Source organism: Hyperoodon ampullatus (assembly GCF_949752795.1).
Source record: "Hyperoodon ampullatus genome assembly, chromosome: 10".
Taxonomy (NCBI): Eukaryota; Metazoa; Chordata; class Mammalia; order Artiodactyla; family Ziphiidae; genus Hyperoodon; species Hyperoodon ampullatus.
In genome coordinates, this window is record NC_136923.1 from 64,915,469 (window position 1) to 64,930,720 (window position 15,252).

The 15,252-nt window shown below is 43.3% G+C and overlaps 1 protein-coding gene across 1 annotated transcript in view; it reads right to left on the minus strand.

The window, feature by feature from the left end:
* Window positions 1–3,388: 3,388 nt before the first annotated feature.
* The window catches only part of LRRC1 (leucine rich repeat containing 1), a 127,113-nt gene continuing 115,249 nt past the window's right edge, over window positions 3,389–15,252 (minus strand). Inside the window, exons 11-14 of the mRNA XM_079713489.1 lie at window positions 14,314–14,429; window positions 6,722–6,894; window positions 5,417–5,553; window positions 3,389–3,806 (exon numbers count right to left, since the gene is read on the minus strand). Of these exons, the coding sequence (XP_079569615.1) occupies window positions 3,648–3,806; window positions 5,417–5,553; window positions 6,722–6,894; window positions 14,314–14,429 (585 nt within the window). The 3' untranslated portion in view covers window positions 3,389–3,647. The remainder of the gene's footprint in view (window positions 3,807–5,416; window positions 5,554–6,721; window positions 6,895–14,313; window positions 14,430–15,252) is intronic.

Consider the following 15,252-nt stretch of genomic DNA (forward strand, 5'->3'; position numbering starts at 1 on the left):
GGGGCAGGTATATGGGAGTCCACTACATAATTCTACTTTTGTATGTTTCTGATTACACATATTTTAAAGTTTTTTTAATTGGCTCTTTGGAAAGTTGGGTGAAGTCAACACTAAAGTCTGATGTGAGATTTTTAACTCTCACCCAGCTGCAAGGTCCCTGCTAGCCTCCCATTAACAAGCAGCTCCAAGGCCGTCCCTGGTCAGACTGTGTGTGTTTGTGCAGCCTTGCCGCCCGCCAGCCAGCATGCCTGTAGCAGGGGTGTCAGTCATCTTATATGATTAGAACTGGCTGCTCCGAGTAACTTTCCAACAAAGAAATAATTTTCCCAGCCTCCACCCCATCCATTATGTGTGCCTTCTTGGGTGTGGTCCATTTCACAAGAGATGGCAGGATGGCTGTCAAAGGCTGGTGCAAACGACTTACCTGTGCTTCTTTACCCCAGGAAGTTTTTAGGTAGAAAGATTGGGTTGGTCAGGACCATTGCTCCAAACTTTCCAGAAAAAAACAGAAGATCCAGGCAAACTGTTCTACCAATAGTTTTCTCACCTGCCCCTCTTTTCATCATCAATGATTTCATGATTTTATCCCCTCTACATTTTGAAGGTTTTATCCACTTAGGTGTAATTTCCTTGCTAAAGAAGAGGAACTAGGGGCTACAAACAAGTGGATGAACAGGTCATACTCGTCTTCCCTGCTTTTACCTGTCACTCCCCCCAAGACAAACAGTCAGGCCTTACAGCTACTCCTCCCTTTCCTAAAGGAAGGGCCAGACAGGGGGTGGAGGCTGACCGGGCTCTGGAGAAGGATTCCTCAGGAAAAGGTCAGGAACTTCTGGCACTGGCCTCACAAGGCAATCCTTTCACGTTTAAATTGTCCTTATAACGACAAGAAACTTTACTCCCTCATCTGTGGGCACCCCTTTCCTTTTCTCCATTTTAAGATTCTGGCATACTCGGTTTTATTTTATAAATATGATGCTTATGCCTGTTGCCTGACACACCTGATGGCTTTGACACTTTGATGGCCCTTGAAATTGCTTTGTAGAATCACTCTGGTTTTTTACCAATAAAGGAAGAATTTTTTTAAATGAAAAAAAGAACAAACATGATGCTTAGGCTCATGGGCTGACAGAGAAGCAGATTGGCTTTATTTAAGGAGCAATCTTGACCCTGAAGAACAGAGAGAACTTCCATGGTGATTTTTGTTTGCTTTCATATAAAGCCCACCTTTTACTACTCAGTTCACCATGGCTTCGGTGGAACAGAGGTGGACAGAACAGTGTGTGTGTTTAAATTTTTCGAGGAATTTCTATGTACCTAATTATTTGTTTCCTTTTCCTTGGAAAAGGCCGGCATGTTCTTGGGTTGGGTCTGACTGGTGGGTGCTGTTTCCAGCATGATGCCTACACCTGTCCCAGCATCCAGAGGGTAAGAGCATCGTAGTGTCACCCAGAATAAACGACTAAGGTGAAGGTGACTTTTCCTGCTCAAGGAAGGGGGAGGAAACTAATCTCAGGACTGAAAACAAAAAGCAAAACAAAGCAAAAAACCCCAAGTGAATGTTAAGTAGAAGAGACAGGCCAAAGGAAACAAGTAATTAGGTACGTAGAATTTTCTAGAAAAATTCAAACACACACACTATTCTGTCCACCTCTATTCCACCGAAGCCATGGTGAACTGAGTAGTAAAGGGTGGGCTTTATATGAAGACAAACGAACAAAATACCAGGGAAGTTGTATCCGTCCTGCAGGGTCAAGAAAACTCTCCTTAAATAAAGCCGATCTGCTGCTCTTATCAGCCCATGAGTCTGTGGCATCATCTTTGCAAAACAAAACCGAGTATGCCGGAATCTTAAAATGGAGAAAAGCAAAGGGGTGCCCACAGATGAGGGAACGAGAGATAAAACTGAGCAGCCGAAAACCACTTATGTGCCACGTGCTTTCAAGTCAGCAGTCTTAGAAATGTACACGCACATACAAACAACCGAAAAAGCAAAGTGAAACTCCTGGTAGTAAAAGAAGGTATCGCAGTTGGTTGGTTGAAAGCTGGTTTCTAAGGAGTCTCATTGGCCAGACAGCCCCAACCCAAGGTGAGGAGCCAGACTTGAAGGCGATGCTGGGCTCCGCCGCTTCGGGTGGGAGGAAGGGGTACTCAGACCCACAGGAGGTTAGCATAAAACCACCGGCGGCTCAGGTATTTGAGGAAAGGGAGGGCATTCTTAAAGAACTCGGCTGCCTTCTATCATTTGAACATACGAGGGGAAATCAACTTTAAAAAGCTGTAATGGCTCATGTCCAGGGTGACTTTATTTCATGGAAAGAATAAAAAGACAACACCAACAGCATGATTTTCCTAAACACCACACAGGGACAGGCTGTGTCTTCTTTTCATTCCTCTTTTATCACATCATACAAAATTTTAAAAAAGAAACCAACAGAAACACACCAAAACATACCCCCAGACCCCTTAAATTAGCAGACTTAAAATTAAAACTTGAAGCAATATTTTGTTATACTTTGATCCAAACTCTATTTACAAATTAAATTGCACTTATAAAGACAGCAACGTTTCTAATGGGGTTGTAGGTTATTCTGCTTTATTGTGGTTTTATATCTCGATATAAAACTTTTAAAGCTTTCTTCAGTAAAAACCATACTTTCTTTAATAGTACATAATGCATTTCCCCACTGAATTTCTGAGCCGGTTTTTTCTTTTTGTGCTTTTCTGCTCTGTTTTATTTTACAAATGGCACATACCTTCTGAGTAGGTACAAGCAGACACAACACTCATCCTAAGACTCATTCATGAAAAAGTCAGACTGTAAAAGAAATGAAATATTAGCAGTCTAATCCTTTGGTTCATCTTAAAAAAAAAATCAACTGGTATAATTTACGAATTGGTGGTAACTCTTCTTTTTGGTTAAAAACAAATCCACCTGGTAGATTACTGATTAAAATCCAACATTGCTTTCAAAGTACCACCTTTCCAGCCTCCTCTCTGCTCAAAGATGCCATTGTGACAACTGGTTTGACAGGACACAGGCTACAGTAAGGCACAAGTGGATGGTACAAATAAAAACAAATACTTTAGGACTGGTGGTTGTTTTTTTTTTCCTGCACGTACCGTTTCGAAGATAAAATCACAAAAAGAAATACGTATTATTTTGTTATGAAATACCTATACAAAATGTTTAAATGTACACCATCTGAGCTGCCAAAAAGGGTTTAAAAAAGTATCAATTTTTTTCCCCCATACATAAAACTCTCTCTCATCAGTAGGTCCAAGAGAACTTGGGTTCACAATGTCCCAGCACTTTATGGGAGGGAGGAGGATCAAAATTCCCCTTCCTGCTCTCCCTGACCCCAACACAAGACAAAAACAAAGGTCAGATGTTGTCAGTAGTGTATTCTACTTATTACAAACAACTGAAATTTAGGAAAAAAAAAAAAATCAGGCCGGAGACCACGGGTGGGTACAGTGACTGGCTGCCGGATCAGAGTAAGGCACTTCCTGGGGGCACAGCATCCCGACACGTGGGTGGGGACCGGTGCGGGGTCCAGTGGAGGCCAGGGCCTCTGGGGGCTCCACACAGGGACAGGCTGGCTCCGCAGCAGGATGACTCGGGAGGTATGACGTGGACGCGCCATCTACACCGACGTGGTCACGCGGTCAATGGTGTGGTTGACCTCGTTTTTGTTGGAATCCAGTCCTTTAGCAGCGTTCCTGTCGTTCCGTAAATTTTCCACCGTCTTTTTCATGTTCTTGAGCTCCCCTGGGTGGGGCGTGGCTCGTCTCAGGAGCGTTCTCTGAAAAGCAAGGAGCGAGGTGAGTGTTTCGGTTTTACTCCATCACTCCTTCAAATGCGAAGCTTCCCGGGTAGCTTTCCAACACAGGTCTCCCCTTCCTAGAGGTTAAGAGGCAGGGTGGGCTTGAAAAGCTTGCTTTGGAGGTACGTGCATTTATCAACTGCTCCCCCGTGGTTAAGGGAAGGTGAAAGTGTGGAGTATAACTTACCTAGTCAAGATGGAAGGGCTCCTTTCAGAATAAAAAATACTTTGTAAAATACGAGATGAGTGTTACAATAAGAACAAAGTTCCACGTGCAGTACGAGAAAATAAAAGATTTGTGAGATAGAATTGTGGGGGGAGGGGAGGAAGAAGAGAAAGGAGTCAAAAAAATTCTAAAATGAAAATCCCTAGAATGTTCTACTATTATCTGAAGCGGTTCTGGCTTTCTTCAACCCATGAGGCACGGGAGGTGAAGGAAAAGGGAAGTGAGAAAGGACGTCTTTTCTAATTTTGCTGCTGTGTTTTATTTATGACCTACTGAAGAACGTTCACATTTTTCTAATAAAGACCACAGGGTGGGAAGTGAAGTGACAGGGTATGGGCAATGTTTTTAAAATTTTATTATTTAACATGTTATGTGCTCTTCTGCTCCTAAAACAGCATTTACATCTTATAAATGGCCAGTCCGGGAGTTTCAGGAGGAGCTACAATAGGTTAACAAAGGAGCAGTGCTAAGGCAACGAGTAACTGGTGAAATAATCATGCTCTAAGAAGTCATGAGATAAAGTCATTTACATTGGAGTCATTTTGTCATGCCTAATTCCTACTTTGCCCTCTACCACTGTAAGTGAATAAAAGCCCACTTGGGGACAGCTGGAATAACAAAGACTCCAGGCAGTAATTTAAAAACTGCCCTTTGTCTTGGGGGCTGCAAGTACTCCCTCTGAGTTCTGCTTATGAAAATCTCAATTAGTGCAAGGAGTTTAAGAAGCCAAAGCCAAATTGCAGGAAGACTCCAAGAGTTGTCCCTGACTCAACTGGATGGCTGAGACACATATGGAGGATGGAGGCAAGTAGGGCTGAGTGGTCCTTTCAAACCTATTCCTAATTTCTGAATGAAAACCCATAAGGGAATCCTACTAAGATCACAAGCTCTCTGCATGAAGGTGAAGGCTCCCAGTTACGTGACGGTGAGCAAGAAGTCCAGGAGGACAGCAGGCAAGCTAAGCCATGTGGTGAAACATGGATGAATCCCCATGGTACGGCTACAAATGGGGGTGGAGGGCAGGGAGAGACTCAGTTCACTGGGAACAACAGAGAAGAAAAAATTCCCAACCAATTTTAAGAAAGCAGTGGGGGCAGGAGGGGTAACTATCACAAATAAAGAAAAAGAAGCACCCACAAACTATTCAAACAAACAAAGTCTCATTTGCCTTATATACATATGGTGAATCAGAACCTTAGAAACTCCCAGTTTTGCCTTCTAAAAAAAATTCTTAAATGCTGAAGGCAGAACAGAGAAAAGACTATTTGAAAATAAGAGAGGTCTTTATCAGGTGTCACTTTCAATCTCGGAAGGCTTTTAAATTTTGAACGTCTGTGGAAGCCAAGGAGCTCGAATCCCATACCGTTTCATTATCGTCCTCATCCTTTTCATCTTCCAGAAATCGGATTGCGCTGACTCTGTTCACTGCACGCTCATTCCAGGCCTCATCAGACACATCGTTCACCAAGCTCTCCAGGGCACCACAGCGAGGCAGGTTCTCTGTTGGACAAAGACCACATCAGCAGGGTTCCTGTGACTGGCAAGGTTGCCCTTTCTTTTCAAGGATGCGTAATTCTATTTGAGATCATAAGATACCTGCTAAATCAATATTTACTATTTCATTCCAGAATGTCATCATGATTCATAGAGTTCTTTTTCATGATTCTTTTTTACACACTCACTTCAGAAACTTCCTCTTGACCGTGATATGGCCGCACATGTTGGATCTAGTACTTTGCTTGGCAACGCAATCTACTGCATTGTTCTCTTGGGGTCTTAAATGCTCCTCTAACGAGGCTGGGATAGGCAAGGTGGCTCCGTTCGCCCAGACTCTTCTCCCTTTTTTCTATCGAAACCAGCTCCCAGAAAAGGATTTATGACAGTCATGTGATATGAGTGTGAATGGTTTTTTTTTTAAAGTAATCACTTTTTTTTTTTTTTAGAAGATGTTGGGGGTAGGAGTTTATTTATTTATTTATTTATTTTTGCTGTGTTGGGTCTTCGTTTCTGTGCGAGGGCTTTCTCTAGTTGTGGCAAGCGGGGGCCGCTCTTCGTGGTGCGCGGGCCTCTCACTGTCTTGGTCTCTCTTGTTGCGGAGCACAGGCTCCAGACGCGCAGGCTCAGTAGTTGTGGCTCACGGGCCTAGTGGCTCCACGGCATGTGGGATCCTCCCAGACCAGGGCTCAAACCCGTGTCTCCTGCATTAGCAGGCAGATTCTCAACCAGTGGCCACCAGGGAAGCCCTGAATGCTTTTTTAAACCACACATAATTTACAAAACAAAGGTACAGTCACTCAAAACAACTCCCTGCCTTAAAAACAGTTTGCTGGAGATGTTCAATACTAATCCTCCAAACTATCTGTTTGGATTTTAAGGGACTCTTACCTCTTTTAGGAGTATGTATTTGCATTTTCAGCCTTAGCTAGAACTCAAAACCAGAAGGTTGTTTTAAGAATATCACATGTGATACACGGGTATGAGCAGCACGTTTTTTCTGCAGAGATACAGGGGAAGCTTCCCAGAAAAGACCCACAATGACCTCACACCTGGGCTGGGTCTGCAGGCAGATAAGACACAATGCAGTCCCGTGTAGGAGTGAGAGGCCTTAAGGACAGGCATTAGCTGCTGCTAATTCTCGGGGCCAAGTGAACCTGGTCCTTCAATTTACCTTGGCAGGCAGGTTCAGAAGGCAGCTGAGGAAGTAAGACACACGTGAGAATCTTCTCCCCGGTGGTGTGGTCAGTGTCCGTCTGGAATGTGAGCAGGGGCTGGGATTGGTTGTCTGATAACCACAGAGCCTTCAACTTCAAAGCGGTCAGGGATAAAGGCAGGTGCGACAGCCTTGATGAAAACGAAAGGAGACATGGGGAGCTTACAATCTGTGATTAAATCAAGTCTTGTCCAAAACAAAACAGAAAAAAAAAAAAAAAAACCTGCTTCCTGGGATTGGTTTCAATATGTGAAAAGGTATTATGTTTATAATAAGATACTCGATTTACCCTTTGCCAGTGGACGCTTCAGTGGGTGACTGTGCTTCCCTTTTCTGTCATCACCTCTCTCATTAGCACCTCCAGGCCACGGGGCAAAAAAATGAGGAAATTACAGCACATGCTGTTTACTCTTGGGAAGTTTCCATTTAAAGGCCGGGGTGGGGCAGAGGAGTGGGGAAGCCAGTGTCATTGTGGAAGAACCCAGAAGCCGAGTTATTCCTAAATCAATGGGGACAGCCTCACCGGCAGGGCTGGAATAAGACCATGGTGTTACCTGCCCGCAGTAGCACCTGGCAAATCGGGACGTGAGGAAGGTGAGGCCTTGGGTGCTGCAAAGTTTAAATTGCAGTTAAAATAAAGATTAAAAGTGTTTCTTTATGGACTCCACTTGCTCTCTCTGGGGAGATTATTTTAGGTATTCCATTTTAGACTTTTAAGTTTCTGAAAGCTCCCACTTCTCAGACACCTACGTGATAATTAATTTCCACCTCAGATTGCTTCCCTTTCGAAGGAGATAGAGCACTTTAAAAATTGTAATGTGACACCTAAAGATTAGTTTTCTATCTATGTTTGTACAAGTATTTAACCAGTTATATCTATTTAGTGACGACCGTCACCAGAAATCATATGCACTTGGTACTTGGCGAAGATTGCTTGGAACAGAGGATCTCAACTAGGGGCAATTTTGCTCCTGGGGATACCTGGCAGTGTCTATAGCCATTTTTGGGGGTGCTATTGACATCTAGTGGGTCGAGGCCCGGATGTTGCTAAATACCCTACAACGCATAGGACAGCCGCGCAACAACTATCCAGCCCCAAATGGAACACTGCCAAGGGTGAAATGCTGCTCTGGTAAAAACCAAGGCTTTACAAAAGCTTAATTCACTCTGAAAACACCCGAACCTCTGCAGATACCAGGAATTTAAGGTTTAAAGAACTTAAGGTTATATTTGATCAAGTATTTTTACTCTAAGGATGGCTCCGTAGATTAAAGGATAGCTCCATCTTAGAAATGACTTCATACGTTAGCTAAAAATAAGCTAATCACAGTCTGTTACCTACAATAGGAGGCACATTTTCTTAAAAGAAATCTCAGGCCCATTAATTCTATAAGAAATTATGTGACAGCGTGTATTCCTGGGGTTCTTTCTTCTATGAAATGGTACCTCTATCTCCACTTAACATATATGGGAGAGATGCCTAAATGTCTCACCAACAGATTAATGCAGACTTATCAGACATATTTTGAATTGACAGACTTATGGGAAATAAACTAGAAAAAGCAGTTATACTCCAATATTATAAAACTAATCCAAGTAAAACGTAAGCACAGACCAACTAAGTTAATTTAACAGATGAAGTTAGAAATGATCAAAGAATGCAGACAGCGTATTAACAAACTTTCTATAAGAACAATGAATACATTTCACAAAAGCCTTCCCATGCCCTAGTTATGGAGGTGAGAAAATATTTTCTTTTCCTAAAAGTTAGTCCAGTCAAGGCTGACCCATCCCATACACACGCAGTGGGTGTAGTATTGGTTAAATACAGGGAACTGTGCCCACGTGGGAGTGAGGTTCTCAAGTCGATGCCATGAGAATTGCCTATGTGAAAGGACCCTTGAAAAGACTCCGTGTGTTGTACATGCCACTATTTCACCAATGACAGCCAAACTGGGTGGGAAACATGTGTTTTTAAATCCCAGAATCCACCCAGTGCAGTGACATGCACATACCAGGAGGATGCCTGGAGGGGTCTGAGGGCACAGCAACTCACAGTCCCACTTCCCCTGATTCTGAGGTATTGGTTCTTTGAGGGGGCTAGAAAGTGAAATCTCTGTGCTTATATGTAAAAGCGTACAAATGATCTCTCCCTCTGCCCAAAGGCTGTCACACACATACTCAAATGCAAGGAAGTTAAAGACACAAGGCAGGTATCTGCCAGACAATGTGACAGGACTTTTTAAAAAGTATATCCTAATACACTGGGTGGGGGGGTGGTGCTTAAAATACATCAAACCCTTTTTCATTTTATTGAACCAAAGGGTAATTTCTTTTGAAAGTTTGTCCCTATTTCTTTTTTTAAAAGGAACTAAGCTAATACCCTCCAGAATGTTTCAAGTTTCAACGTCTTGGGCAAGAAATCTATAGTCAGCATCTCTAGCTTCGAGAGAGTAAAGAAAAAAATAAATCAAGATTTGAAAGCTGGCATGACACACAGATACTAAAAACACAGTCATCGTGCCTTCTCAGACTAATAACTGGCTTCCCAGATAAATGCTAAAGCAAAGGTATAAACAAAAGGCTAAACAGAGCATCAATAATAAATAACAGCTGCTAAGGATGCAAATCATGTCATAAAAGCTAAAATAAATTACTAGACTCCACAACAACGGGTCTTAAAATCACATGCCACCAAGCCAGGTAAGACAGCTGCATGGTCTAGAACACTGGTTTTCCTGCAAAGAATCAACGTGCCAGCTTGGATTCGGCCGCTGCCAGCCAAGCACACACCACACATGAGCTCGTTCACACGTGTCTTATGGACAGAGGTGTTCCCAGGGTCAAAGAGGAAAAAAGCCCTGCTCCCTGCCCAGTCTGCAAACAGAGACTCTGCGGGCTGGGCCGACTCCGTCGCTGACTCACTGCGGCCTGGGGGAGAAAGACACACACTCCTCTGTTTCTCTTGGGTGAACTATCCCAGATACAAGCCAGAAAACAGATTTTTTAAAAAATCTGCTTTCCAGGGGAGTTAGTAATACATTTTTGGTTTATTCTGGTACTTTCTGTTCACTACAGGATCAACAAAAGAAGCCGCAGCCCCACTAGTACACATCTCTGTGCTACATTTAGGACCACATCGCCTCAGGAAAAAAAGCCCGTGGTTACTATTTACACCAACAGTACAAGGAATAAAGCAAATGAACAACCAAACAGTGAGCTTTTCGTTTCCAGATACATTGGTGACCAGCCCGCTGAAGTGACCTTCCCCACCTCTGGCTATGATAGCCGTTGCTTTATCAAATTTACTTAGCAACTAAACATGGCCTACTAATTAATGTAATACTAACTAAACCTATGGCTGAATACTTCTTACAACTGAATATTTCATCTGTTTGTTACCTCCTAGTAGAATTGTTCGTTTTAAGCAACGTTTTCAAAAATGTTTAAAGAGATACACAGAGAGAACATAATCAGTGAAAAAAATGAAAACAATACCAAAATATCTAAAGTGTAAACAATACCAAAATATCTAAAGTGAAAGCCTCCTGTAACCTCAAGCTTCCAGCCCTCCTCTAGGGGAGCCACTTAATATTTTGGTGCTCTCTATAGGTAAGACTTTTTAAAAACAAAAACAGGAATGAGAGCACCAGGCACTGTCCACACTTGCTCTTTGCCCTGGGCATCGTGGGTCACAACGCAGAGAAATAGATCATTCTCTAGCTGCTCAGTATTCCACAGTCTGGCTATACTGTTGTGTTGTGTTTTGTCTTTTAATATTTTTTCCAGCTTTATTGAGATATAATTGACATATACCACTGTGTAAATCTGAGGTGGACAATGTGATGATTTGATATATAAAGTTGGTGCTCAGTGTCTGAGGATGCAGGACCCGTGGATGTGGAGGGCCAACTATGCTGCGGCATCTTATATAAGGGGCTGGGGCGTCTGCCATGTTGGTACCCTCGGGGGTGCTGGAACCAATCCCCCCAGGGATACAGAGGGGATGACTGTTTCGGGAAATGATTACCTCAGTAGGCTTAGTATCTCCATCTCCTCACATAATCACCATAGTGTGTGTGTATGTGTGTGTGTATGTATGTGTCTGTATGTTGGAAACATTTAAGATCTACTCTCCTAGCACTTTTAGAGGATATAATACAGTGTTGTTAACTACAGTCATCATGCTGTATATTAGATCCCCAGAACTTATTCATCTGCTAACCGGAAATTTGTACCCTTTGACTGGCATCTCCTAATTTCCCCCACCCGCTGGCCCCTGGCAACCACCAGTCCACTCTCTGTTTCTATGAGTGCAGCTTGTTTAGATGTCACATAAAAATGAGATCACACAGTATCTGTCTGTCTAACTTATTTCACTTAGCAAAATGCCCTCGAGCTCCATCCTTGTTGTCATAAATGACAGGATTTCCGACTTTCTCATGGCTGAATAATATTCTATTTCATATATACGTATATATGTGTGTACACACTCACACTCTCTCTCTCACACACACACACACATCTTCTTTATTCATTCACCTGTTGGATGCTTAGGCTATTTCCATATCTTAGCTACTGTGAATAAAGCTGCAATGAACATGAGAGTGCAGATACCTCTTGGATATCCTGTTTTCTTTTCCTTTGGGTATATACCTAGAAGTTGAACTGCTGGATCATATGGTGGTTCTATTTATAATTTCTTGAGGACACTCCATACTGTTTTCCACTGTGGAGGCACCAACTTACATTCCTGCCAACACTGCACAAGGGTTTCCTTTTTGCTGTGTCATCACCAACACGTGTTACCCCTTGTCTTTTTGATAAAAAGCCATCCTAATAGGTATAAGGTGATACCTTTTAGGCTTTTTAATTTATTTTTTGGATCATGAAATTCAAAGTTACAAACTATTTCTCCATTGACAGCCATGGTTTGCAGTATTTGGTACTAGTAATATTGCGAGGAAGATGCTCCAATACCCGATTTTGTGTACTTGGTAGATAGTCATACGGGAAAGAACCTAAGAGTTAAGGACATCTGTATTCTGGGCCCATAGGTGGTTGCTGATATAAGGCACCTCCTCTATTACTGTACCAGAAGGCTTGGTGCTTTAGTCTCCAAGTGGCATTTTAGCGTTATCCTTGCTATAATTTTCCTATCAAATGTGTCAAAAAAAAGTTTCTGGGAACCGACATGCAGCCTCCCTGTGCCGTTTGCTATTTTTTTTTAATTTTAATTTTTATTTATTTATTTATTTATTTTGCGGTACGTGGGCCCCTCACCGCTGTGGTCTCTCCCGCCGCGGAGCACAGGCTCCGGACGTGCAGGCCCAGCGGCCATGGCTCATGGGTCCAGCTGCTCCGCGGCATGTGGGATCCTCCCAGACCGGGGCACGAACCCACGTCCCCCACACCGGCAGGCGGATTCCCAACCACTGCTCCACCAGGGAAGCCCGCGTTTGCTATTTTTATATGCTTGGGGGGAGAGGCAGAAACTTCTGTTGTATTTGGTAGGACTTCCCATGGTGTGACATTTCTGCAAGCTGAAAAGCTAACATGGTAGCCTCTTTTCACCTGGAGGGTATCAGTTTCTCTACTGATACTTTAAATAAGTAGTAATTAAATATTTTAATAAGCTTAAAATCTGGTTATGCATCTATATATACAATGGACTAAATGACACACCTAACTGACTCAGATGACAGCTATGGCACTCGACTTTTTCATTGGTTTTTTTCCACCCTGGCCCATGCATAATAAATATCGAACTTTCCCTCCTCCTGAGAACTTGAGAATGGGGTCTTCACTCGTGTGAAAAACAGTTTTTAGAGGTCAGAGCCATCTTTCTGCTCGAGAATTAGTGATGCAAATCCGTGCTCCCCAAAGTGGCAAGAACTGGGGTGGGTCTGGAATCACTGAGCTTCTACTGCTGTAGGGAGAGGTTAGGAGAGAAGGGCCTTTCTCAAGCTGCATGTCTCCTGTTGGGCTTAATCCAAGCAGAAATTCAACATCCCGCTCAAATTAATTCTGAGTTTCCAGTCACCAGTGAATGGCCTTAAGAATCTATCAAGATGTCCTGAAAGCATCAACTTTAAAACGGTGAGGGTTTCCTGAGGCCATAACTCATCACCAGGTTCCCCGGAGTCCTGCTGTTTGTTTAGCACTGCTGTCCACCATCCATTAGCAAGAGTGAAAAATGGTGGCTCGTACCTGACCTGTGAGCAGCGAATCACGTAGGACACAATCCCCCAGACACTCTTTGGATCGCTGGCCTTTACCATTTTGAAGCATTGATCATCTTCCCCTGGTCCAGCACGTTCTCTCCCATCTAACTATATAACACCCAAAAGCATTTTTAAAATTCCTTTTGGCAACATAGCCCGTGATATCAGGCCCTCTGCAGTGGCCTGCCAGCCATTCTGCAAAATGAACATTTTTAACATTTCCATTCAGTCGACCAATATTCACCAGGCATGTACTGAAGGGACAAATCACAATGACACACAAACCATCACATCTAACTTTAGGTAACTTTAATTTCAGGAGGGTTGCATGCAGGTAAACAAGCAATTATCAGCAGGATAATTCAGAAATGCAGACCCAGAGAGGAGGCTTCCTGGAGAAAAGAGGAACATGAGTGCCAAAGGATAAAAGTGGGGAAACAGAGAAGGTGTCAGAGGTGGAAAGAGCCTGGTAGGCGGGCTCAGGGGAAGGAGAGTGCGGTGACATCCGCAGTGATGAAATTGGTTCCGAATGGCTGAAATGACTCTAGTCCACATTCCAGAGTCTGGCAAGCAGCCCGCACGCCTCTGACCCAGAACTCGAGAGATGGCGCTGCTGTGACCCTGGGGACACTGACTGGTGGCTCGTCAGGATTTTTAGACTATGAAACACCTGGCAATTCTGACATTGCCTGAATACAGTTTTGTTTTTTTTTTTTGCGGTACGGGCCTCTCACTGTTGTGGCCTCTCCCGTTGTGGAGCACAGGCTCCGGATGCGCAGGCTCAGCGGCCATGGCTCACGGGCCCAGCTGCTCCGCAGCATGTGGGATCCTCCTGGACCGGGGCACGAACCCATGTCCCCTGCATCGGCAGGCGGACTCTCAACCACTGCGCCACCAGGGAAGCCCCTGAATACAATTTTGTTCACAATGTCAGGGGGTTCAGAGTCATGGGCAGGACATATCAAGACCCCTGGCTAAAATTAGCTCAGACTCATGGGAGCTCTTTTTTCAGATGAGGAAACCAAGGTCCACCATGACATATGGAAGCCAGTTATAAAAGCAAAGACCTAGGTCTCCCTCCCCCTTCCATCGCGGTACCGCCATCTGGTAGGCATGTGTCCGGCCGTGCCCACCGTAACCTTAAAGGACTACAAGCTCTGGCCGCCCCTGACCTTGTCCACTCCATCGGGCTCCATCACTCCAGCTCCCAGACTGGGAGCTTCCAGGCCTGGCTAATGCGACCAATAAATATATATTTTACAAGGTGGAGCAAAGGCAAGACAGCCAAGGCTGGGGTGGATGACCGTTTGCTTGTCTCGGGCTTACCTGTTCCCTGCCACGTCCAGGACGTGCAGCTCAGCGGCCCGTGACACCTCCGCAGGGATCCGAGTCAGCCTGTTGTCGCGCACGCAGAACACAGTGAGGCTGCTGCACCCGCCGATCTATGATGGGAAAGAAAACATGACTGTTTTCCAGGTTTTTCTGGGAGATGGGGGTGGGACTGGAGGGTCTTGTTCACCAAATGGCATGAAAAGGATGCACAAAATAACATCACACGACTTTAAGTCTCACTGATGAACAGCTATGATTGATTTAAATCATATAAAACACTGAGTCATCCAGTAAGCTTAAAAATCTCTGCAAAACATTAAACACGTATGTTCTAAATTAAGTCAAGAAAATAAACAATACAATTCAAAAACTGCATTCTGAACAGAAAGTCATTTTCTACTGCTACCTAATGCAACTGCATCTTTTAAATATGCTAACCAGACAACACAGGTCCAGACATATAGTATTTGGTAATATGGGAGTTTAAGAATTCTAGGTTGGAAAAGAATATGAAAAGAATATGAAAAGGGATATATATATATATGTGTGTGTGTATATATATATATATATATATATATATATATGAATCACTTTGCTGCACACCAGAAACTAACACAACATTGTAAATCAGCTATACTTTAATAAAAAATTAAATTTAAAAAAAAGAATTCTAGGTATCACAAGTCAGGCCAAAGGTGATACACACACACACACACACACACACCCCTTTGAAGACCTGCCCATTATGTTAACTTCAGTGTTCCAGTTTCTTTAAAAATAAAAGAAAAAGAAGAACATCTGAGAGATGATACATTGATTTCTACCATACATCTTTTAATAGCCTTTGGTCATTCACAACTTAATTTGATAAATTCATTGTCCTTTGACAAATGCAAAATGAACCATCTTTTAGCAAGAAGTGAATTTGGTTGG